Source organism: Citrus clementina, unplaced genomic scaffold, assembly GCF_000493195.1.
Source record: "Citrus clementina cultivar Clemenules unplaced genomic scaffold, Citrus_clementina_v1.0 scaffold_6, whole genome shotgun sequence".
NCBI classification, from domain to species: Eukaryota; Viridiplantae; Streptophyta; class Magnoliopsida; order Sapindales; family Rutaceae; genus Citrus; species Citrus x clementina.
In genome coordinates this window covers 3,087,367-3,114,450 of record NW_006262139.1, presented here as the reverse complement: position 1 = coordinate 3,114,450, position 27,084 = coordinate 3,087,367, and the positions used below count along the sequence as shown (strand labels likewise).

At 32.6% G+C, this 27,084-nt stretch overlaps 1 protein-coding gene and 1 non-coding gene across 2 annotated transcripts; one reads left to right on the top strand and one right to left on the bottom strand.

The window, feature by feature from the left end:
• Positions 1–3,691: 3,691 nt before the first annotated feature.
• Positions 3,692–3,798, bottom strand: LOC112097544. The gene has a single exon (XR_002905075.1). It is a non-coding gene; the product is annotated as a small nucleolar RNA R71 (small nucleolar RNA).
• Positions 3,799–26,308: 22,510 nt separating this feature from the next.
• Positions 26,309–26,837, top strand: LOC18039084. Its single transcript, XM_006428359.2, has one exon. It carries the CDS (start codon positions 26,459–26,461, stop codon positions 26,813–26,815), a length of 357 nt encoding a protein of 118 aa, XP_006428422.1. The 5' UTR covers positions 26,309–26,458; the 3' UTR covers positions 26,816–26,837.
• Positions 26,838–27,084: the final 247 nt, after the last annotated feature.

Genomic DNA, 27,084 nt, shown 5'->3' with positions numbered 1-27,084 from the left:
AAATAAAACATTTGCATTCAAAAACTTTGAAATAACCAATGTTGAGTTTTCTATCTTTCCAAATCTCATAGGTAGTTTTATTGAGATGAGGTCTAGTCAACACCTGATTTAAAACATAAGAAGCGGTGTTGACGGCTTCGGCCCAAAAATACTTAGGCAAAGAATTTTCATTCAACATGGTCCTAGCTATTTCTTGAATCGACCTATTCTTTCTCTCAACAACCCCATTTTGTTGTAGAGTTCTAGGTGATGAAAATTGAAGTACAATACCTAAATTATTGCAAAAAGTTTCAAATGTATTGTTCTCAAACTGTCCTCCATGATCACTCCTAATGCATACGATACCATATCCTTTTTTATTTTGAACTTTCTTACAAAACACTTTAAAAGTATCAAAAGTATCATCCTTATTAGTTAAGAATAATACTCATGTGAATCTAGAAAAATCATCAACAATTACAAAAGCATAATACTTCCCACTCAAGCTAGCATATCTTGAAGGTTCAAATAGGTCTATGTGAAGTAATTGAAGAGGTTTTGAAGTAGAAACATGATTTTTGCTTTTAAAAGAAGTTTTGATTTGTTTACCAAATTGGCATGCTTTACAAATTCTATCTTTTTGAAATCTGATTTTTGGAAGACCTTTAACTAAATCATTTTTAGAATCCTTGAGATTAATTCAATGCTTGCATGTCCTAGTCTTCTATGCCATAACCAATCATCATCATGCAGAGCGGAAAAACATTTATCATGTGTAGATGCACAATCTATATCAATGGTATAAACGTTAACACATCTATTCCCTACAAACAATATCTTGCCATCACATACATTTTCAATAACACATATATTCTTATTAAAAACAACTTTATAACCCTTATCACACAATTGACTAATGCTAAGCAAATTGTGTTTCAAGGTTTCAACCAAACACACATTTTCAATAAGAGTAGAGGATACATTACTGACATTTCTGATACCAATAATTTTTCCTTTTGAGTTATCTCCAAAGGACACATTTCCATCATTTTCGATCTTGGTAAAACTTGAAAACTAAGAGTAATTACCTGACATGTATCTTGAACATCCACTGTCCAAGTACCATTTATTTTTCTTTTTCTTTGATCCCTGCAGAAAAAGTTTCTAAGTTTTTGGTAACACTTGTTGGGTCCTTGAGTGTTAGTAATGGTTCCTTTTGGAACCCAAACACATTTCATGCCATAATATGCATTCCTTTTCACTGGACATCTATTTTTTATGTGACCATTTTGATTGCAATAATGACATACAACTTGCTTATTAAAGGAAGTACTCTTCATAAAATAATTCTTATAATACTTTTGTTTCAAATTTGGCTTATAGCAAATGCCTCTTTTGTCAAACATACATTTTTGTGAATTAAGCAAGCTATCCAACATCTTTTACCCATTTGTGAATTTTAGCACAATTTCTTTTAGCTCATTATTCTTCTTCTTAAACACTTCATTTTCTTTTACCAATTCGTCAACATGTGATTCTTCATGCTCATATGAAGTACTTTGTTTACCTTTAAAATATGTTATCTTATCATGCAACATTTTATTCTATAATTCTTATTCTTTTATCTTCTCATTAAATGAATTATTGCATTTTTCCAGGGCATCCTTTTCATTTGTAAGTTCTAACATTTTCTTTTTAAGACATGCATTCTTTTTACCAATTTTCATCCACTCATCATGAAATTCTTTAAAAGCATCATGTAATTCATCATATGTAGGAAGATCACTTACCTCATGAAGTTCATCCAATGATTCTTCCCCGATTGCCATGAGAGCTAAATTTGTCATCTCTTGATGCTCTTCATCATCACTTGTTTCCTCATCGCTATCATCCCATGTGGTTTCTTCTTGAATTTATTGAGAAGAGGACATTCAGGCCGTATGTGTCCAGGCGTTTTGCATTCATACCAAGTGATTGGCTCATTCTTCACCTTTTGATTCTTGAAATTTCTGAACTTTCTTCGCTCACTAGTTTTCTTGTAAAAATTTCTAAATCTTCTAGTCATCATAGCCATCTCTTTATCATCCAACTCGCTTTCCTCATCACTCTCATGTTTTGAAGCTTTGAGAGCAATGCTTTTCTTCTTCTCTTCATGCCCTTTTTTTGCTACCAAGTCTTCTTCATATGAAATAAGAGAACCAATTAAATCATCAATAGGTAAAGTATTTAAATTTTTGGCTTCTTTAATGGCAGTTCTCTTAGGTCTCCATTCCTTTGGAAGTGACCTAATGATTTTCTTTACTTTCTCACTATTTGAGAAAGTCTTTCTTAGGACTCTTAGGGTGTTCACTATGTCCGTAAATCGTGTATACATAGAATACACACTTTCATTTTGTTTCATTTGGAGTAATTTGTATTGACGAGTGTATCTACTGATTTTATACTCTTTAACTTGATTTGTCCTTTCATAGACAACCTCAAGTTTATTCCATATTTCTTGAGCACTCTCACAGCTAGATACTCTATCAAATTCTTTATTATCTAGAGCACAAAATAGAACATTCATTGCCTTGGAGTTTAAAGACATTTTTTTCTTTTCTAACTTACTCTATTGACTTGACGGTTTAGGAATATAATCTCATTCTTCATTTTTAGTCATATGCATAAATAGACCATCACAAACAACTTCCCAAATTTCATAATCTAAGGCTTGCAATAAATAATTATCCTATTTTCTGAATATGGGTAATCATTACCGTCAAAGAACGGTGGCTTAGTTGTGGATTGTCCTTCCCTAAAGGTTGAGTCATTTTGAGTTGCCATGGATCTTTTACTCTAGACGGTTAAGTCCTAACAAGAGAACAAGACTCTGATACCAAATGAAATAATATCTAAGCAAACCCAAAAGGGGGGTGAATTGAGTTTCTAAAAATTATGCAATACTAAATCGAATCTAAATGCAAATCTTAAACGAATTTAAAGCAATAATAAATAAATCAATCAAAATATAAAAAGATAAGGGAAGAGAGATTTAAATACGGAGATTTTTACGTGGTTCGGCCAACCTCGCCTACATCCATGCCTCCAAGCACACCGGGCTTGAGGATTCCACTAGTCAAGGCTTCAAGAACACTTACAATTGACTTCTAAGGTGTCAATCAACCTTTACACTAAGAGACTATCCCCAATCTCTTAACCCAAGTATATCCCAACACTTACAATCACTCAAACAAATATTACAAATTTATTTTGCTCTCAAAGTATATGGTTACAAATCAATACCCAAATGTGAGAACAAATGAAACAAGAATGTATTTAAGACTCAATGAAGATTGTATTCTTGATTATAAGCTCAATGATAACGTTGTGATAAACTATTGTTTGAATTTGATTGAGCTTATTTATAGTTGGAGCTGAAATATAGCCATTGTTTACTTTCTGCGCGAAATCGAATCACCGTTAAACATTGGGGCAATTCAACGGATTACCGTAAGAAGATCCTCATCTCCACCTTAAACTATTTTTAGAGGTGAGTGATACTTTTAAAATTACTGGAGCATTACAGGAAGCATTGAGACTCACACTTTTCCCATTTTCTTTGAGAGATCAAGTAAGGGTATGGTTGAATTCGTTACCACCAGATTCCATCACAACATGGAATGATTTGGCTTATAAATTTTTAATGAAGTATTTTTCGTCAACCAAGAATGCAAAATTGAGGAACGAGATCACATCCTTCTATTAACTAGAAGATGAAAGCTTGTATGATGCTTGGGAAAGATTTAAGGAATTACTCAGGAGATGTCCTCGTCATGGTATTCCTGGTTGCATCCAAATGGAAATTTTTTACAATGGATTGAACCCAAGCACTAGATTGATGGTTGATGCTTCAGCAAATGAGGCTTTATTGTTTAAATCTTACAATGAAGCCTATGAAATTTTAGAGAGAATTGCTAACAACAATTATCAGTGGCCATCAATCAGACAAGCTACAGTAAGAGGAACAACATAGTCCATAACATAGATGCACTTACAGCAATGTCAGCCCAAGTAACTTCATTAACAAATATGGTGAATGCTATGACTACTGCTCCAATAATTGTCAATCAAGTTGTTGAGGTCTTTTGTGTTTATTGTGGAGAGGGACAAGCATTTGATAATTGTCCTAGGAATCCAGCTTAAGTAAATTATGTGGTCAACTTTAATAGATAAAATTAGAGCAATCCGTATTCAAACACCTATAATTTTGGATAGAGGTAACGCCCAAACTTTTCATGTAGCAACTAGAACTAGCCTGCTGCAACATCTAGTGGACAGAACAAAGATGCTTAACTACCTAGATTTCATCAGTAAAATCTTGGACAAAGAAACATTGGTAATGATCAATTTAGTTCTCTTAAAACTCTAATTAAGAAGTATATTGTGAAAAATGAAGCAATTGTCCAAAGCCAAGATCTTTAAGGAATCTAGAAAATCAAATTGGATAGCTTGCTACAACATTGAGTAACAGACCTTAGGGCAGTTTACCCAGCAATACAAAAAATCCAATAAGAGAAGGAAAAGAGCATTGCAAAGTGATTAATTTACGATCCAGGAAGGATGTTCATATTCCTGTTGGAGTACCAAAAAGAAAAATGGAACCCGTTTCAATCTAAGAGGACAATCTAGTTGAAGAAGAATCACAACAACCTACTTTTCAACCCACTAATGAGAACAACCAAGCTACAAAAGCAGTAGAGAATAATGAACCAGCAATGGTGAAAAAAGATATTGTCGTACCATCAACATCAGGTCAAAACATGACAAAAGAAAAGCAGTTTGAACAATCTGCTGTATCACAACAGTTTAGACCTTTCCCACAAAGATTACAGAAGCAGAAACAAAACAAGCAATTCAATAAATGCCAAACTATGTGAAGTTTTTAAGGATATTTTGGCAAGGAAAACGAGGCTTGGAGAATTCGAAACTGTTGCTCTAACACAATAATGTAGCCATATGCTTCAAAGTAAAATCCTTCAAAAGTTGAAAGATCTAGGGAGCTTTACAATTTCATGTTCTATCAAAACTAGGTATAATGGTAGGGCACTTTGTGATTTGGGGGTAATCGTCAATCTCACGCCTTTATCAGCGTTCAAGCAATTGGGAGTTGGTGAAAGCAGATCAACAACAGTGACTTTACAGCTTGCTGACAGATCTCATGCATATCTTGAGGGTAAGATTGAAGATGTGTTGGTGAAGGTAGATAAATTTATTTTCTAGTGGATTTCATTGTATTGGTTTTAAAGCAGACAAAAAAGTACCAATTATTCTTGGTAAACCTTTCTTAGCCACGGGAAAGACTCTAATTGATGTACAAAAAAGAAAGTTAATTATGCGGGTGAATGATTAACAAGTAACATTCAATGTACTGGATGGCATGAGGAGTCCCGATGAGGTTGAAGACTACAATCTTATCAGTATTGCAGACTTTGCTATGACCGAAAGGTTAAACAATTGTTGTGGTAAGGAAGAGATCAAGGCTACAACCTTTGAAGAACTTGAAGAGGAAGATGTTGCAGTAGTTCACATAGCATGGTTAGGAGTAAAGCAACCATTGAGATATGACAGACATTTTGAACCTTTAGACCTCTCAAGCAGGGAAGTAAAATCGTGTGCTCCATCTATTGAATCACTTCTTATTTTAGAATTGAAATTTTTACCTTCTCATTTAAATTATATTTATCTTGGTAAAAATAATACACTCCCTGTAATCATTTCATCTTTTTTTAATGCAGATCAAGAGAAGAGTTAGGTGTGAAATACTAACTAGGCAATCCAAGAGGGGGGGTGAATTGAGATTTTAAAAATTAAGCTAAGCAAACCACCACAAATCCAATCTAATGCCTTAATAAATTTGAAAACAATAATTCAATGAAAGCACAATAATAAATGAGTAAGGGAAGAGAAAGCAAACTCAAGGATTTGTACGTGGTTCGGCAATCCCCGCCTACGTCCACGCCTCCAAGCACACCGAGCTTGAGGATTTCACTATCCAAGCCTTTCCAAGGCTTCAAACGTTTACATTTGACTTCAAGGTATCAATAAACCTTTACAACAAGAGATTATCTCTCCAATCTCTTCACTCCAAGTGTTTCTCACACTTGTACTCTCACAATTTGATGAGAAATGAAAAATACAACAATTAATCTCTCTTTAAGAGTGGATATACAAATTGAAGAACAAAGATGATTTAATGAATGATGATTCATGAAGTTGAAGCTCAATATATGTTGTGTGCACTTGTTCTTGCTTGCTTGGATTCTCAAAAATGAATTGGTTTTGAGCTTATACAGTTTGAACTCAAAAACTAGCCGTTATGCACATTTTGGGGGTATCCGGTTTGCCGTTTATGGAATCCGATAAGTTGGATTTGTGTTACCGTTAAGGCAAAAATTTGAATTTTGCCTAACCGGCTTGCCGGTTACAAAATCCGGTAAGCCGTTTTCGTTCTGGATACATTCTGTCCAATATCCGGTTTTTCAGTTTTTATATCCGGTAAGCCAGATGCTATAGTAACCTACTACAGTGAAAATTTTCCCAAATTTTCAGTTTGACCCCAAAACTTTATAAAACTATAGTATGGCCCAAAACCTTATAAAACTTTGCAAATATGTCCAATTTTAGAATTTCTAAGTAATGCTTTGTTAATCCCAAAACTTTCTGAAATTATAATATAGCCAAAAATGCTATGACACTTTTCAAATAAGTCCTTTACCAAAAATTCAAGCAATACTTGTTTATTTCAAAGTTTTCAAAATTCTTTCAATTAAACCATAAACTTTGAAAAATAACCAATTTCATAAAATCATTTTTCCATTAAATATGAAACATTTATAATGTGAAAATAATGATTTATTTAAAAAGACTAAAAACAATCAATTTCATAAAATTATTTTTCCATTAAATATAAAACCTTTATAATGTAAAAATAATGATTTATTTAAAAAGTATAAAAAATAATTTGAGCTTAAAAGATTAATCATTCTTAATCTTGTTTGTTATCATCAAAATCAATATTATGGAAACATATATGTTAACAAGGTGGATGTGTTAGGGAGATACAAAAAGGCTATTGGATGGACCATGACAGATATTACAGGAATTAGCCCATCTATACGTATGCACAAGATTTTGTTGGAAGCTGCTACAACAATTCATAAGAGTAATAGAGGAGATTAAACCCCATCATGAAGGAAGTTGTGAAGAAGGAGATCATCAAATGGCTTGATGCTGAGATCATCTATCCAATATCTAACAGCTTTTGGGTGAGTCTGGTATAATGTGTTCTAAAGAAAAGTGGTATGACAGTTGTAGCAAATAAGAAAAATGAACTCATTCCCACAAAAACAGTAATTGGATAGAGAGTTTGCATGGACTATATGAAGCTGAACAAAACTACAAGGAATGACCACTTTCCATTGCCTTTCATAGATTAAATACTGGAAAGACTCACAGGGAATGAATACTATTATTTCTTAGATGGTTACCCAGGTTACAATCAAATTACTATAGCACCAAAGGATTAGGAGAAGACAACATTCACTTGTGTTTATGGAACTTTTACTTTCAAAAGGATGTCATTCGGTTTGTGCAATGCTCCAGCAACATTCCAGAAGTGCATGATGTCCATCTTTTCAGATATGGTGGAGCAAACATTAGAGGTGTTCGTGGATGACTTCTCGACTTTTGGGGAAATATATGATGATTGTTTACACAACTTAGAAAATGTGTTTAAGAAGTGTGAGGAGACCAACTTGGTGCTCAATTAGAAAAGTGTCACTTTATGGTATAAGAATGTATAATCTTAGGTCATAGAGTCTCTAAAAGGGGAATAAAGGTGGACAAGGCAAAAATAGAGGTGATAGATAAACCCCCCCAAGCTTCAGTCAAGGATATTAGGAGTTTTCTAAGACATGTTGGGTTCTATAGAAGGTTGATTAAAAAAAATTTCTAAAATAGCTAAACCTTTATGCATGCTGCTAGAACATGACAAACCTTTCAAGTTTGATGAAGATTGTTTGAAAGCTTTTGAAGAATTAAAGAAAGCTCTTGTTACAGCACTAGTTGTTATTGCACCAGATTGGAGCCTACATTTTGAGTTGATGTGTGATGCCAACGACCATTCTGCTGGAGCAATGTTAGGGCAAATGAAGGATAATATTTTTCACTCCATTTACTATGCTAGTAAAACCCTTACCGATGCTTAGATCAATTATACCATCACTGAAAAGGAGTTGTTAGTAGTTGTATTTGCATTTGACAAGTTCAGAGCCTATTTGGTTAGCACCAAAGTGACAATTTACACAGACCATACAACAATAAAGTATTTGATTGCAATTAAAGGATGTCAAACCAAGGTTGATAAAATGTATCTTTTTGCTACAAGAGTTTGACTTGGAGATTAAGGATAGAAAAGGGACCGAGAACCAAGTAGTAGATCATCTCTTAAGGCTTAAAGCAGATGCAAGCACTTTGACCAAACAGGACATCATAGAAACATTCCCTTATGAGCAACTAGTAATGCTACAATATGCACATATGCTGCAGCAGTCTGAACTCCCATGGTATACAGATTTTGCTAGTTACTTAGTGAGTGGACTGTTGCCACTTGATTTGAGTTATCAATAGAAGAAAAGATTCTTCCACGATGTTAGAAGCTATCAGTGGGATGATCTTTATTTGTACAAGATGTGTTCAGACCATGTGATCAGAAGATGTGTACCAGTTGAAGAAATTCCACATATACTGCATTCATGCCATGTTGCAGCATATGGAGGATATTTTGGAGGCCACAAAACAGCTGCCAAAGTCTTACAATCAGGTTATTACTGGCCCTCTATTTTTAAAGATGCTTATGAGTTTGTTAAATATTGTGACATGTGCTAAAGAATAGGGAACATATCTCGAAAGCATGAGATGCCATTAGCGAACATTTTAAAAGTTAAGCTCTTTGATGTAGGGGGATAGACTTTATGGGTCCATTCCCACAATCTTTTAGGAACTTATATATTTTAATTGTTGTAGACTATGTGTCCAAATGGGTGAAAGCTATAGCCTTGCCAACAAATGATGCCAAAGCTGTGATGAAATTCCTTCAAAAGAATATTATCTCAAGGTTTGGGACTTCAAGGGCCATTATTAGTGATGAAGGCACTCATTTTTGCAACAGAATATTTGATGTAGCATTGGGTAAATATGGAATTAAGCATAAGATTGCTACAGCATATCACCCACAATCTAATGGTCAAGCAAAAAGTGTCAAACCGAGAGATAAAAAGGATTTTAGAGAAAGTAGTGAACCCTACTAGAAAAGATTGGTCATTTAGATTACATGGTTCCTTATAGGCCTATAGTACAGCCTACAAGACAACACTTGGCATTTCTCCATACAGAATTGTTTATGGCAAAGCTTGCCATTTTCCATTAGAGCTAGAGCATAAAGCATATTGGGCGTTAAAACAACTAAACATAGACATGCATGATACAGTAGAGCATCGCAAATTCCAACTTTGTGACCTTGATGAGTTAAGGTTGTTCTCCTATGAAAATGCAAGAATTTACAAGGAGAAAATAAAACAATGGCATGACAAGCACATTCAACAAAGAAATTTAATTTCAGGCCAACAATTTTTTCTTTACAACTCAAGATTAAAGCTTTTTCCAGGAAAGTTAAGATCTAGATGGTTCAGACCTTTTAGACTTATCAACATTCATCCTCATGGTGCTGTAGATCTCAAGAATGAGAAAACTGGTTAGGAATTTATGGTAAATGGGCAACGAATCAAACATTACATTAGTGATGTCTTGCCTGACTCAAGGGAGGATGTAAGCCTTACAGATCCAGTTTGAGCATATTAGGAAAGTTCAAGCTGAAGGACCTAACATCAAGCCCTAATTGGGAGGCAACCCAATAATTAGGGAAGTTATTTTGATTTTTCCTTAAATTTAATTTTGCATGTTTCTCTTTATGGTTACTGTCATTATGATTAATTAATTTCTTTTCTTGTTTTTATTGCAGTTAAACTTAAAAAAAAAAACTTGGGCCCCGAAACTGACACTCATTGCTGTAACATTACACTTCACATGACTGATGGACAGTGTTTCTTATCAAACTGGGAACATTACCACAGGTTGCTGCAGCACAAGATTATTTGCTGCAGCAACAATTCTTTCCATTAGAGTGACACACTTATGGAAAATTTTCTCTTAACCATTGGGAATAAATTTTTGACAGCTGGCTTAGCAAATCAGGATAAAAAATAAGAAGGGATTACATAATCCTTAAATTCCCGAACCAATATCATTTTCTTATTTAAATTGGATAGGTTTTTAAATTCAAAATATTATTTCCAATTTTATCTTTTTAAATTAAAATTTTCTGTTATTCCAATTTTTATCGTCACCTATAAATTAGGGTTACACTATGCTTCCTTTCACTCTCATCCAATTTCTCTTTTTTCGACCACAATTCTCCATAAACTTTGGGCTCCTTTTTGTGATTTGTCTCTCTTTTCAGGTACCTAATAATTTAGTTTTGCTGCTCTAGCAATGACAAGATACAAGAAGACAACTTCACGGCTAAAGGACCCCACACGCTTTCATAGTTACAAAGCAGAGGATAAATTCAAAGAATTTATAAAGCCCATGAAGATCTTAAAGGAGAAAGGCTTCTAATTCCCGCCACAACCTTCTGGAACGATCCTCATTATCCATACTGCAGCAGTAAGAAGGGGCTGGTTAGAATTTTTCACCCATCCAAGGGACCTTGTGCTGCCGATTGTCAAGGAATTTTATGCCAAAATGTTATCGCAAGACCAACGCACAATTTAGGTAAGGAACACTCAAGTCCCTTTAGACCCAAAAGTAATTAATGCTTTTTATAATTTACCTTTTGATGTTGATTGTGAGTACTAAAAATGATTGGAAGCATGACCCTTAAGAAATAGAATAGTGTACTCAAAACCCTTACGGTGGAAGGTAGTTCAAGGGCAAATAAGGAGGGTAGAGTAATAAATATGATCGATTTGAAACGAATTCTCAAAGTTTGGTTAAAATTTTTTAAATCCAGATTAATACCCACAACACACGCCACCGCCGTGTCCTAAGAAAGGTGCAAAGAGGGCCATTGGGGTCGAAAGGAGATTGCAAGAGCTAGGTGACAGTATCACTCAATGTGTATAGGCATAACGAAGAGAAAATAATCGATTACGAAACTACTTGATGAATGCTGAAGACCACTTGCATTAATTTGCCGTCTACATGAAAAATAACAACAGAGACTTTCCTGATACCCTACTGCAGCAATTTAATTTTCACACAGTAGAATAAGATGTACCCACTCAAATAGCAACCAATGAAGAAGAATCAAAGTTCGAGGAAGAACCACAACCAACCGAGGAGGGTAGAAATGAGGAGGAAGAAACACTAAAAGCATAAGAGGAGAAGTAAAGTGAGGAGATGATTCAGCAGAAGAGCATGGAGAGGCACCTCCAGTAGTGCCTCTTAAACGTAGAGAGAAGCACTTCATCAGAGATGATGAAAGGGAGACAAAAGATGAGCAATCTGATGAGTCTCCAGTTCCAGTATTCTCCAGAAATGCAAAGAAAAAGTTTTGCGTGATGACGACTTAGAGGAAGATCAAGAGAACATTGATGCAGAACTTGAAGCAGCTGTAACAAGGGTTACTCAAACAGCTGCAGAAAATAAGAGTTTACTAGATATTATTGTTGAAATCACTGTTGAGGAGGAGCCTGCTGCAGCAAAATTTGTTCCAACTGCAAACCAACAAACTCCCAAAAAATCTCTTGCCAAAACTCCCAAGGTATCCAACAAACGCAAAAGGGAACAAACCTCTTGAGGGGCTATGACACCAGAAGAACCAAAGCATAAGCGAACCAGATCAATTTAGCCTAAAGCAACTGAACCAGCTGGAACACCATCAATCAGTCCGACTTCGAGCCAGAAGTAGAAGCAACTAGCTATCCTACCACAAGGTTCACCTAAGGAACGCTTGTGAAACGCATCTAAAATGAAGTGAACCCTTTCAGCTCATGTTGCAGCAAAACATCCAATAACATGGGAGTAACCCCTGCCAACCCATTTTACTTTTTCATCATCTGAAACTTTTTATTTTTTTTTTTATTGTTCAATTTGCATTTCTTGCTTGTTAATGCATGTTTGTTTTGATTTAGTTTGTGTGCTTGTGAGGACACAACATCTCTCAAGTTTGGGGGGGCTGTGTTATGGTGTTATGTGTTTGATAATGTATGTGTTTGTGTTGAGTGTCATGTGAAGCTCTGTTATCGAGTATTTGTGTATGGATTGAAATACCTAATGATGATGAATTGAGTGACATTCAGTGTTGTGATTGCCAAAGTAGGGATAGTGTATAGTTGAAGGCTGAAATTCTGTCTCAACACTTAGACTTTGGTTGAGTTTCATGAGTATGTTGTAGTTGAGCAAGGAGAAAAACATTGAAGGTAGAAAAAAACTTAAGTTTAAGGGAAATTTTTTGTTAAACTATGCTTCTTATGAAATAAATACTGCTTCAATAGCTTAAGTTGCTGAGTAACCAGGCTGAGTATATATTTCATATGTAGATTTGAGTCCAAAGGCAACAAGAGCTATGAGTATTGTTGTAGCATCTATAAAAAAAAAAGAGAAATAAATGTCCTCTATCTAGGATAGTGAGTAACCAAGTCTGTTAATGAGCCCCATGTTCAGCCTTGAGTTAAAGGTATCTTTAGATAAGACCATTTTATAAGCAGTGCTGCAACAACTCTGATCTATGCATTGGTTGAGTAATTGGATGTCACCACTACAAGTGATAGACATTCACATGAAAAATCAATGATACATTAAAGAGAATTTGACTAAAAAAAAACCATATTTGGCTATAGTACAATATGAACTTTGTTTGTGACTTCTTTTCCCCTATATATGAATTTACTTATGTTCTACCTCTGAAGTATATGTAACATCCGTGATATGCTGCAGCATCTTTAGAATTTGACCAAAGTGGCACACACACACTTTGGACAAAATAAGGCCTAAATTTAGAAATTAAATTGCTATGGCAATTTTGCATGATTAAAGGTGTGGTCTGAGGGTTGAGAAATCCTTGCAAACTTGATGACAAAGCTAATTTGTTAGTGCATGATTGTGTGATTGAAGTGTGAGTATTGTTGTCATTACTTGAGGACAAGTAATGGCTTAAGTTTGAGGTTTGATAACTCTATGAAATGAGAGTTATCATGACACTTTTGGACTTAAATCAAGATTACTTAGAAAGTAAATGATATGTTTTTATTACATTTTTGTTATATTTTGCATAAATATCTATTTTAGTTTATTTTTAATCAACTTTATTTGATTTAGAATAACTTGTGCTCTTAAATCTCATGCATAATGGTAGGTGACCAGAAGCTCAAGTTTTAAGAAAAGAATGTTGTTGCAATGGGCTTGCAAAAATAAGGAAAGAACTTGGTGACAGAAGAATTAAAACAAATCTGGAATAGTGTAGTTGCTATAGTCATTGCTGTAGCAATCCTAACGCATTGACATAGAAGATTTCGCGCGAGATACTTAGAAGATTTCTATCTGGGTTTCCTAATCTGGAAGATACGCGCCCCGGACTTCCGTTTACCATAATTTTCAGCTATAAAAGAAGCACACACCAAAGAAAAAAGGAGAAGCCGTCAACCAAGGACAAAAACCGAAAAGAAACAAGAGTAAAATACAATTCAAGAGCAAGATCTAGGGCTGCACTTGAGGAGAAAATTGTAAGATCAATTAGGAAACCAGTCCTTCTTATTCTTTTCTTGTTTTCTTATTTACTCTTTAATCATAGGAATGTATTTGATGGCTGAACCTCTATTATTTATTTTTCTTTCACAAATCATGAACTAAATTTATTTGTAATTGAGTAATAAACAATCTTTATGGTTCTGTGACTGAGTATATGTGTTGCTACATGTTTGCTATAGCATTTTTTTCTTGATAGTGTTTATTTTTATTCATTATTTCGGCTGACCACCCATTTAATGATATTAGCTAATAAAGAGCCACAAAATGGCATATCTTAGTAGAACATATTAGAGCAATACTTAATTTTAGATTGGGTTTCCTGAGTTGAGTTTTACTTGAATCCAAAAGGTTCATGCTTAATCTAAAATTAGTGATGAACTAGATATAGGGATTCACTTTGTAAGGTAATTAGAACCTAAATGTGTAATGCTATATCTTATGTTGGCATAACAATTAGTCATTGTTAGATTGCAGATAGATATAAGACATCCAACATGCAACAGCTGATGATATATAAAGATTCTGTCAAGTGCTGTAGTAGATGCTTGTAGCAACTAAACCTAAAATTGGAAGAAATAATCAAAACCCTTAAGAGAGTTTAATCACTCAACTACTCCATTCCCATTAGTTTTATCCTTGTGTGGATGTGAGAAATTACTTTATTGTATTTTTATTTATTGCATTTTATTTTAATTAGTTTATTAGTTTTATTAGTTGCTTTATTTTCAATTAAAACAAAACTGCATTGTTGAGATTGCTATAGCAAATATAATAACATCAATTCCTGTGAAGACGATGTAATTGAAGAATTAGTTGATTATAGTTTTCCTTCTAACTTTAATGATGATCCGTTATAAACATGTTTAACTCATTTTAGTTTGGATTTTGATATTGACATATCAATTGATGAGGTCAATGCCTTACTCAACTTATCATCAACCATGGATTCCAATAAATATGAATCAAGAATCGAGCAATTGACATTATTAGGGAAGAAACTCAGCCCATCATTAGAATCATCACTGAAGCTCGACCTGAAACTACTACCTGACACTTTGGAGTATGTATTCTTATAAGAGTAAGACACTAAGATTTTGCTAATAATCATTTTATCCTCTCTTGACAACAAAAAAAAAAGAGTAAGTTGTTGGATATTTTAAGGGAGCACCAAGAGGCATTAGGATAGGCTATAACCGACATAAAAGGTATAAAACCAATTCACCTTGACGGAAATGTTAAACCTACTAGGGAAATGCAATGTCGGTTAAACCCAAATATGAAAGAAGTTGTTAGAGTTAAAGTCCTTAAGTTATTATATGCAAATATCATTTACCTCATCTCTGACAGTTCACGGGTTGGTTTAGTGTAAGTTGTCCCTAAAAATTTAGAAGTCACAGTAGTTACCAATGCCCATAATGAATTAATACCCGCTAGAGTGATTATAGGGTGGTGCATATGCATTGATTATAAAAATTTGAATTTTATCACACGAAAAGACCATGAATTTTTTTGTTTTTTGGATGGATACTCAAGATATAACCAGGTTCCCATGACACTAAAAGACTAAGAGAAAAACACTTTCACTTACCCTTTTGGTATGTTAGCATATAAAAGAATGCCATTTGCATTATGCAATGCACCTATCACATTTAAACAATACAAATTAAACATATTTCTTCATATGAGTGAATGTTTTCTTGAAATTTTTATAGATGACTTTTCTATTTTTGGTGATTCATTTGATCGGTATTTGCGTCATCCAACACTAGTTCTGTAAAGATGTATAGAAAAGAATTTAGTCCTGAATTGGGAAAAGTGTCATTTTATAGTAAAATAAAGTATTGTCCTTGGTCACATCATTTCAGATAAAGTTACTGAGCTTGACAAAGTTAAGGTAAATCTCATTTCTAATCTTCCTCCACCCAAAATAGTCAGAAAAGTAAGATCTTTCCTTGGACATTCTAGTTTTTATAGATGTTTCATTAAACATTTTAGCAAAATTTCTAAACCCTTATTCAATTCACTTGTTAAGGATATACTTTTGATGATTCATGTCTTAAGGTACTTGAAAAATTAAAGTAGTTGTTGACCTCATCACCTATCATTCACCCCCTAAATTAGAATTTACATTTTGAGCTCATGTGTGATGCATCTGATCATGCAATAGGAGCAGTATTAGGACAAAGAGTTGATCGTATATTTTGAAAAATTAAAAATATAACTCAAGGATATAGAGAGTGGTATCTATGATATCTAACGAGAACTTGAGGTAAAAGTCAATAAAGGGACGATGGTGAGTCAACATCCTACTTTGTACATTGTGTGTTTTTATTTTGTTGTTTGTTTTCACGTGTTTTCTGTTTTTGCTAAATTGATTCTTTTATTTGGTGTGTTTTCATATATTACCTCGGTTAAATGACATAAAACATTACTCGACTATTAAAGTTAGTTTCTTCAAGCCAAGGTATAGATAGGAACTTAATTATTGCAAAGCTTCACAAGCGATTTCCTTCATTTCCTTAAAATGCACTCCTCACAATCTTTAAAGGTAGGTCCCAATGCCTGTGATTACTTATAAGGAATAACACTCCTATTGACATCTGTTGTTTAATCAAGCCAAAGTACAATTGGCAGGAGAGTTACCACCAAATTTGTTGCCTATATGCTTAGTTGTGGGAAAGAAAAATATTCAAGAAAATGACGAGCTATACGACTCCAAGTTTCTTATCTTAAGTGTGCTCGAACAAATTGCAACATATGTCCTTGTAAATCTTTGGCAATGGTGTCTGACAATAGGAAAGACAAGAATCAATTCATTAGGGATGATTTGAATAAAGAGTGATTGGATGACATCCTTTCGACTTTTAAAATACATTCTGGTGGATATATACAACGTGTAATTTTCCAATTATGGCCGTTATTCCAGAAAGAACATGCATAACATAGTTTTGGGAATCTAACTATAAAAGACCTTGTTTGCTAGTTTATAAGAAAAATAGATGGGAAGCCTATACTTTACCTATAAAGGGCGTTCAAGTTGCTTCTTGACGTAAAATCAGAGGAAGATGTAAGCCACAATCACAACTACTGGTACATATCTTTTCGTTTCACTGTTCTTTTATTATTTTCATTATTGATTTTAACTGGTGTGATTTTATATCTATTTATTGTTTTTCTTTGTTGTTTATTTTTTACTCTTGAGCTATGAATTTCACACTTCATTTGATAAACACACCACTCTATTTACAGTTGTGTATCATTATGCCTGTCACCAAGATATATAAATACGAGTTTATTTTCCAAACAACTCACATAGTGTTTTTGAGAATTGCCTTAATGGCATCAACTTCAATAGACAATTCAAGAATATTTGAGTGCTTTTTGGCTTTTGTTATGAAAATACAAAGAGTTTGTTCAAGCAGCTACAGATCTTGGTCAAGTAATAACAAAAAGAAAAATATACTCGGTATATGGAGGAGATGATCAAGGGTTATCAAGACTTGTCTTATAAGCTATTTACACTAGAGAAAGCCAAGTGCTCGGTATCATCTCAATAGTCCTAAAACCTCTACGATGTCTACCCTACTCACTAATTGGAAAAAAGCTAGTCGTCTTAAGTATGTAAGAAAGAATTTCCAAGATACAAAACCATGCGGACGCTTTCATTTTCTAGTTAAGAGTTCCTGGCAACTCTAAAGACACTGATTACATTCACATCTTGGGCCCATTTGTACATTCATCAAAAACCCGCCAATTTGTTAAATGTTAATCATTTTTATAATGGCTTAATTTTATTAACCACCCAAGTAAGAATCATTTGATTTCATTTACATAGAAACAACTCTTTATTTGTGCTCTTACTGCTAACGAGTTAATCTTTTACAAGCTTACAGATTGGAGTCAGATCCTAGGACCTTTGCGTTGGATTGGTCAACTAATGATGGTTATAGTAGTTGTAGTAAGAAGTACATATTATATTTAACCCTTCATTTGTAAATATTTCTTATGTTATAGCATTCAAGTGATCTCTTACAAACTCTACTTCTTTCCTTTCAAATATTGATGACAATGTTTCATTCTAGTTGGGGGGGGGGGGGGGGGAATAGTTGACATTTATGGAATAACTGATAATTGTGTTATTATATTTTTACTAACCTTTTTAAAAAAATTGAGTCAATGGTGGCCAAATATAGAGTTTAGTTACACACACACACACACACACACATGTATGTATGTCTATGTATGTCTATTATGACAATAGAAAAAAGAAAGAGAAAAAGAAGAAAACAAATAAATAAACTTGCAATTTCCAAAAGATCTCTATTTTTTCTCAAACATATATTTTGTTTTTCCTATTATCCCTTCTTTGTTAGTCATTTTCCTAGCCTACATTACGTCCCAGTAAAAGTCCTTCATGATTTTAGGGAACTATAGTTTAAAGTAGAAGCTAGTAATATGGACTAAAAAATATAGTGATGCATAAAAATACATACAAATAATATTATTGGTTTGACTAGTAATATATTTGACTTCAGATCATATTATTTTCTAAGTTATGAGAGTGTATGATATTGATTTTCTATTATTTTCTCTCAATCTACCACTCCTTAGAGTGACTATTTTTATTGAGTTTATTTTGCACTCCAACTCTCACTAACATTTCTACTTTTATGTATTTAAGTCCTTTAAACTTTAATTGCGTATTTTGCTATAATTTGAGTATTTTATGTATTTAGGGGTACTTTGGTTATTTCATAATTAATGAGAAATCAAACAGCAGAACAAATAGCAATTTTGAACTCCGAATAAGTAAAAATTTGTGGATGGGCACAAAGGGCAAAATTATAATTTTAGGATGTATGCTAATTTTGGTGGGGCTTAGTTGACGTGGCTTTGGCCGATAATGTGGCAGCATCCTATTCAACCTATATACACATTTATTGTTGATTCATTACATGACAGAATATTCTTGGATCAAAAAATGCATGCATGTTACATGCAATATACTAAATCAAAGCTTGTTGACTTTTGCATTGATTAATGACGGTGCAATATACTATTGGACCAAAAAATGCATGTACTCTACATGCAAAACATCGAATCACAATCTTGATGACGTGTTTCATTCAATCAGAGCTTGCCATCTAGCAGAATCTTGTGCATCTGAATTATTTTTATCTGATGGTCATGATTTACCCATTGTATTTAAATAGGGACTTCCTCTTAATTTGACAATTCTGAATCCAAATTTGAACTCAATTTTGTATAATTCTCATGCTATCTTGTATTATTATGTATTTTAGTAAAATTACCACTTTGCCTCTTGTTCAGTATAAGTGGCTAATTTAATTTCCAGTGCAAAATCATTACTGTTTGGCACGATGAGCACTTTATACTATATTTATTAGAGGAAACTCTCATCTAGTTCTTGTGGTTTGTCTTTGCTCAGTATTGACAGAGAGTATATCTAAGTTATTTAGTCAACAATCTTCCCATATTGTCAAAAGAAAAATTGTTATCACCTTGCGCAACATGTACTTGACATCACGTTTAGTAGAAGATTATTCCCCCTGGCACAATTAGTGCTCGATACCATATTTACTAAAATGAGACTTGTGAGAAGTGGAAATACCCCTACATAAATTAATTGGAACTAAAAAGGAATATTAAGTCCATAGTGAAGCATTGAGTGTGAATTTAGAGACTCAAGTGATTCGTTTGTATTGTTTCATCTTTAATTTATTCCCGCCATTTATTTTAAATCTTAATACTACTCATAAATCATCTCCAACTAATTCACATACAAACTTGGACTACTCTTAATACCTCCTCGTGGGATCGACACCCGTCACCATAAATTTATACCACAATAGATTTGCGCGCTTGCAAGCGTAATAAAATTTGCACAACACTAGATCTATGTATTTATATTTCTATACTCATCTTTTCATTTGGAAGTAAAAAGGAATATTAAGCGCATGATGAAGTGTTGAGTGTGAATCTAGAGACTCAAGTTATTCATTTATATTGTTTCATCTTTAATTTATTCACTCCATTTATTTTAAATGTTAATACTACTCATAAATCATCTCCAATTAATTCACATACAAACTTGGATTGCACTTAATTAAATCTATCTCCCGTAGGATTGACACTCGTCACCATAAATCTATACTATAATAGATTCGTGTGCTTGTGAGTTTAATAAAATTTGTACAACACTAGATCTATGTATTTATATTTATGTACTCATCTTTGCATTTAGAGGGAAAGGGTACTGTCTAATGATTTTGAAAACAAACTTTTATACACGTGTATAAGCTCTAAACATACTTTAAATCTATTTTTTTCACTAAAATAATCTCATGCATTTATACTCAAAGTAAATAACGAAATTACTTATCATATTTTTTAAGAACACATCAATATGCAAATAAAATCTATTTCTAGAAAACTTAACTGAAGCCTTCAGGGCATTTCTCAAGAACCATAGCTAAGGGACCTGAGACTACCACTTGGATCTGGAACCTACATGCTGATGCTCACGACTTCGATAGCCATACCAGTGATTTGGAGGAGATCTCTCGAAAAGTATTTAGTGCTCAAATAAGCTTCTTTTACTAATATAAATTGTGAAAAAAATATAAATTAAAAGGTTAGTATATTCTACTTACTAAAATGACACTTAAGCTCAGATATCGTCAACATTCGCGGCTTGACTCACGGTCACAACTCTTCCTAAAGTAAGGGAGTGACATAATTACATTTTGAACATGAGAAAATACAATTAATTCTATGCGATATAACTTGAAATAGATAGTTACCTTAGAACTTACAACTCCTAAATTCATATTTGTAAGTCAAAAACTACCATAACACCATTAAAGCTATAAATTATACCTTATGATCAAAATTCTACACTCCACCTCAATAATTAAATTTTTATATCTTACAATATTACTAAAAATCATCCACATTATCAACAATCTATTTAAGAACCATAAACTACATAAATATAATACATAACTCTATTTTCAATGACTTATCGGTGCCCTTGTGTTCCTAAAATGTTTCATCAATTAATAAAATTAGCTTGAGACCAACTTTATCTATTTGTTAGAAACTAGAGGTGGGCTTAACGCAAATTTTTATTCAGTTTTTGGTTGAATTTGAGTTAACCCTAAAAACCTAACGGTTTGAACTAATGAAACCGATCGGTTTCGTAAATCGGTTCGGTATAACCTAACCAAAATTCAAGACCGATCAGGTTATTATAATTGAAAAAAAAGCTTATATTTAAAAAAATACCAACATGACACAATCCACACCCAACCTAAATTGATTCAAAATTAAAGTCAAATGTCAAAACAAACCCTCATCTCTCTCTCAAATCTAAATTGAACTTCGTGGCTGCCACCACGTCACTCTACATCTGTACAACGGCACAGTCGCACCATGACCGTTAACCTTGGCCCACACTAGCCTCTCTAGAAACAACAGTTCATGAAAGGAGGAAGTAGTTGGCGAAATTAAGGGTCAAATGATAATGGTACTGCTAAATGTTCTCATTTGAGTTTACTGAATCATCAAACAAAAGTAAAAAAAAGAACAATGGCTTAATTATTGGGGTTTCAGTTGTTTCTTTTGTCGAGATATTGCTAATTTCTGCTGGGATTTGGTTCTTTTGGCGTAAGCATATGGTTTCTAATAGAAGAAAGAAGAGGAAACGATAAGAAGTTAATAGAATTGAAATTGGATTAGAATGTACTCATAAGAGTATTACGTTTGGTCAGGTTTAGATTTGATGACATTTGGAAAGAAACTAATAGTAAGGATAATATCATTGGCAAAGAAGGTTATTGCAATGTTTACACAGGGTTTTTCCCCGATTGCTCTGAGGTTGCTTTGAAAAGGTTCAAGAATTGTTCCGCTACAGGTGATACAAATTTCAAGCATGAGGTGAGGTTATTGCTAGCATTAGGCATGCCAATCTTGTTGCTTGATGAAGTCAAAATTGTTAGATTGTTCAAATCGACTGAGAGGTTTTGTGCTAATGCTGCTGTCAAAGATGTTATGCCTACAAGGGTTGATTATTAATCTATACCATTTTGTAAACCAATTCGTATTTCAACTTGACTTACGAACCCAAAATTGAACTGAATTACAAATACAAACCAAACCAAACCAAACCAAATTTAAAACCAAATAGGATCGAATTGAAATAATTTTTTCAATCCATTTGGGTTGAATTCTTCAACTTGAACGGGTTGCAACCTGAACAAAAAACCATAAAAACCGAACTGAAAACCGAAATGCCGCCCCCCCCCATTAGAAACCCAAATTTTAAATAAAATATACAAATCTATAAATTATCTTCATTCCTAAGAAAACTCAACATAAGTAAAGATAGGATGTCAGAAACCTTGCTGCATTTATTGAGAAATCCAACTTGTTTGCTTGGTTTACACATCTTTCACTTTAAACATCCACTTCCTCTTTCTACACTATCCATTTTCAAATTCTTCTTCAAATGTTCTTCCTAGATAATAAATTAATGGTTGACAACATTCCAATAACAATTCCTAAATCAAATTTTACAAGGCCTAAGCCTCAATTTTTGCCAAAATATCAAACTTGAAAATTCCCATTTTTCATCTCTTTACCTGTGACCTCCTTCCCAAAAATGGTAAATGCTCTCTCTCTCTCTCTCTCTCTTTTATTTTTTAAAGGGATATTATCATTTATTTACCTATTTTTTTTCTGACATATCAAGTTAATACCAAAATTTGGTGAAAACTACATTTTACCACGTAATGTTTACGCTTTTTAGAATATGAGTTGAAAGTTGATTTTGGGGCCCTAGAGCATAAAAGATGATTTTGACTTTTGAGAAGAAAGAAATTAAGAAAAAAGAAATTTATCATTCATCTACCAGAAGTTTTTTGACATATCAATTTAGTACCAAGACTTACTGAAAACTAATTTTACTACCTAATATTTAAACTATTATCACATTACCACTAAAAACATTAAAACTAATTTATCCTAGAGTATAAAAGACAATTTTTTCATTTAAAAAGAAAAAAATTACATAGAGAAATTACCCTAGAAAAGTAGTCGTTATATTAAAAAAATTACAACTATTTTTTCTATTATATAAAAATGTTGTTGTGCATTTAAATACTAAATCTAAATAATACAAGCTAAACACTTCAGTTTTGATAATATCATTCAACACAACAACCCTAACCCATTTCAAACACTACCATGGCAAGTAAAATACTCCAGATTTAACAATTTGTCATTAAACGATTGTGTTAACATTTTGGTAATTGTATTAATTTTTTGTGGTAAAGTGATAACAACTTAAATATTAGGTGGTAAAATATAGTTTTCAGGAAACTTTAGTAGTGAATCGATATGTTAGAAAACTTTTGGTGGACAAATGGTAATCTCTTTCACAATTGAATGGTGCATTTTAGCTTTAATATGAAATTCCCTAAATACACATATGACATCAATAAATTTTTAACTATGTTAACGTTCTGGTAGTAAAGTAATAATTGCGTAAACATTTGGTTGTAAAATATAGTTTTCGCCAAATTTTGGTACTGACTTGATATGTTAGAAAACCTTAAGTGGATAAATGATAATATCCCCTTTTAATTATTTTTTTTAATATAAAGCTTTTTATTATAGGATTGTTTATAAAGAGTTTTCGTTGAGCTTTTATTGCTTAGGCTTAGAAGAAAAAATAAAAAAATAAATGATCCAAAAAAGAAAAGGTGCATATGTTATAGATGGATTTGCTTTTAAGCCCACATACTTTTTATTCGGTCTTTGGAATCGATGTGTTCTCGTTCCCGTTCTGTCAATAAAGACTGCACTTCTTCGGATCTACAAATCTCCTTTTCGTAGATGTAGAATTTTTTGTTGTAATTCTCCTTTTTTTTTTCAAGCCCATATCCTTTTGAAAATGGAAAAGAGTAGGATAGATGAGAAACCTACCCACTTTTGAACCCTTATGAATTCCACGGCACTTCTTTCTTTTTATTTATTTAATTTAATAATTTAAGGTAAGGGGATTTGTCATTCGGGGGGAAGTATAGATGGATTTGCTTTTAAGCCCACATACTAAGTCTTCACTCAATGTTGAGGAATACAACTAGTGCTATAGCTCATTCAGACAGAATAATTAGAATGGGAAGTAATTAGCGTAGTTATATTTCATCCATTTTTTCGAATGGAATGTAGTATAAGTTGTTACAATCTATCTTTCTTTTAGAACCAAAGTCCATGCTGGCCCAAATACAGATGGTAGCCTTTCGCCAATGTTCTGTACTTTGTATGTGACAAGGGTCTTCCGTAATAGTTTCAAACTCTCATACAAAAGATGAAAAGGAAAAATCATAACCTTTGACTTATTTTATAGGAATGCTTCATTTTCTTTTGCCATTGAGCCTTCCAAGCCCATTAACAGTTTATAAATATGTATGTGTGTATGTTCTTTTTATTATTTTTATAAAAGATTAAGCATGACTTTGGTATTATGTATGATATTTTAACACCTAGATTTTTTTTTAATTATTGTGCACAACATCATTTGTTCTTTTTTAATACTAGTTACTTGATTTAAAATTGAAAACATTTTTACTATACACAAATATGTTTTTATGCACAGTTTTGATGAAACTTGTAGTAACATATATTTTGAAGTAATTTTATTTTCTAAATAAATTATTCATTCATTGAGTTTTATACTGACTCCATTTTTCTTTATTTCCCCTCTCCCCAAGGAAGGTTGTAGGTCCACAAGTCAACCCGTAACTATAATTATTTTGAATTTTGGGCACATGACGGTACTAGGAGACATAGATTATAATATTAGTGTATTTTGATTACCTCATTTTTTATTGTAATTATTATATAATTAGTTTAGATGTTTAATATATGTTGGCGTTAACTACAGTATACTTTTTTATATTATTTGACATGTTGCATGATATTTGGATGAGATTATTGAACTATATTAATTACTGTAAATTGTGATATTAATGTTTGAGGAAATTGATCAACGAAGTTGATTTAACATTATATCATTTTGGGACGCCATATTTAATATTGCAGATTAGAAAAGTCAAAAAGGAGACTTTCCTGAATGTCTAGAAAAATCGTTATTGATGATTTTATTTAGTCATCTTACATGGAACTAGTTAGAATCGCCCTTGGAATTCGGGTGGATTATTCAATGAATTTGTTCCAAAAAAATAATTAAAATATATTTAATTCCATTACAATGTCTTCTTATTGGTTTATAGCTAATCTAATTAGTAAGCTAACAACGAAGACTATATCTGTTTTCGTGAATTGTGCTAAATACAATAGAGAACCAATTATACATATAAGAACATTTAAGTAAAAATAACTCAGTGTTATGTAGTAGTTGCATCATTTGCTTTCAAGCACTTGTACCAATAAGAGTGGAAAATTAATGATCTTTATATTTATTGGGTAAAAAATTGATACTTTTGCAATCATTGATTAGAAACTGAAACATTTTTGCAATGCATATGATATTAGCATGTTAAATTCCTAATTTTTCCTTTTGATATCGTTTAGATTTTTAATCTGTTTAGAAATTTTTACCAAACTTCGGTGGAAAATTATTAATTTCCCATTATTTAACTAATGTTAAAAATTTTATAATTAATTTGTCTTCCACATAAATTACAATAAAAAAAATTTATGTATATAAAATATTATAATAAATTAATGTTCATATACTTTACTATTAAATTTAAGTTAATATCGAAGCATTGAATCATTATTTATTTATTTTTTTAATTTATTGAACGTTAAAAATATATTTACAATATAGTGCATTGTTTATTTGTCACAAAACACTATACAATACTAATATAATTTAACTTTAAACAATCTAATCCTATCCAATAGGATCCAACAACTAAATGTCTCCATAGTATTTAAGATAGTCAGTGAACCTCAAAAATAGTCTCCAAAAAAATAACGAATAACTAAATTAGTAAGTAATATTTTCTTAATGTCATTCACCAAAAAAAAAAAAAAAAAAAAACTATTCTAGCTTATCTGAGTGAAGGATAAGGATTTTCTTATTGGCAAAATGTTACTCGATCAATATATAACAAAAGTCATGGATAAGCAACTATAATATTATTCTAAAACTCAAATATCCCAAGTAAATGATTTCATGAAGGTATTTAAAGATAATTTTGACCTGTCCAATTCATAAAAGCTTTTTAAAAAAAACAAAAAAAAAAAAAGGAAAAGGGGAAACAATCAAAATCATAACAAATTACCTAACTCATATCACGGAAAAGCTTGCTTATATTTAGAAATGGTTAAGCTGTGTTTGCGGTAAATGATGAATTTAGCCAACCCAACGTGACAAAATAACATAGGTTGGTTAAATTTTTGCAACAAAAAGAATTTTAGAATTAATTTATCTAGTGATCTGTAAAACATATCCACCCATCTCTTCTCATTTTAATCCAAGAAATTGTAATCTTGTTATGTAATCCCACGCCCCCACCCTTCCATTCTTCATTCACACTTCATCCATTAGATTCAAAATTTTCACAATTTATTTGCAGCCATGACTCTGAATTGCTTAACATGTCAAAGTCTTCAAAGAACAAACTCTGATAAAGAATACAGTAATGGTGGACCTATTAAAAAATTATGTTGTATAAAGGTCGAGAGGAGCTGGTCTGGAAGTTTAACACCACCACCTTATGAGCAAATAAGAAATGGCGCCCATGGATCAATGGTTGTTACCGCTAAGAAGAAGGTCAAGAAGAGTCATCGACGCCTTAATAGTACGGGTGCTGTGGCTTTTACTACAGACACAGAACCTAAGTTGGTGCGAAGTGTTGGAATGAGAAGGGATTGGAGCTTTGAGGATTTGAGACAAAGAAATAATGAGACTAGAAAAGGAGCAAGATTAACTTAAATTAAAACATGCCAAGCATTTTCATATTCTTTATAGATTTTTTAATTCATTGGTCGATTTTAATTTGGTTTTTTTGTTATTGATTATTTGTTTGGTTGAAGTTTGATTGATGGATGGGGTGGGGTGTGTGTTCTTTCGTATGATGCACATACGTATATAATGAAGCTACATGAAATATTATGTGCATTATATGATCTATGTATTTGTTCCTCGTGTTTTCAATGTTGCAAATTTATGCCTTATTGAAGGGGGATTAAAAAGAAATTAAA

Bases quoted from the DNA above. Each gene is read 5' to 3' on its own strand.
- LOC18039084 (XM_006428359.2), top strand. From the start codon at position 26,459: ATGACTCTGAATTGCTTAACATGTCAAAGTCTTCAAAGAACAAACTCT.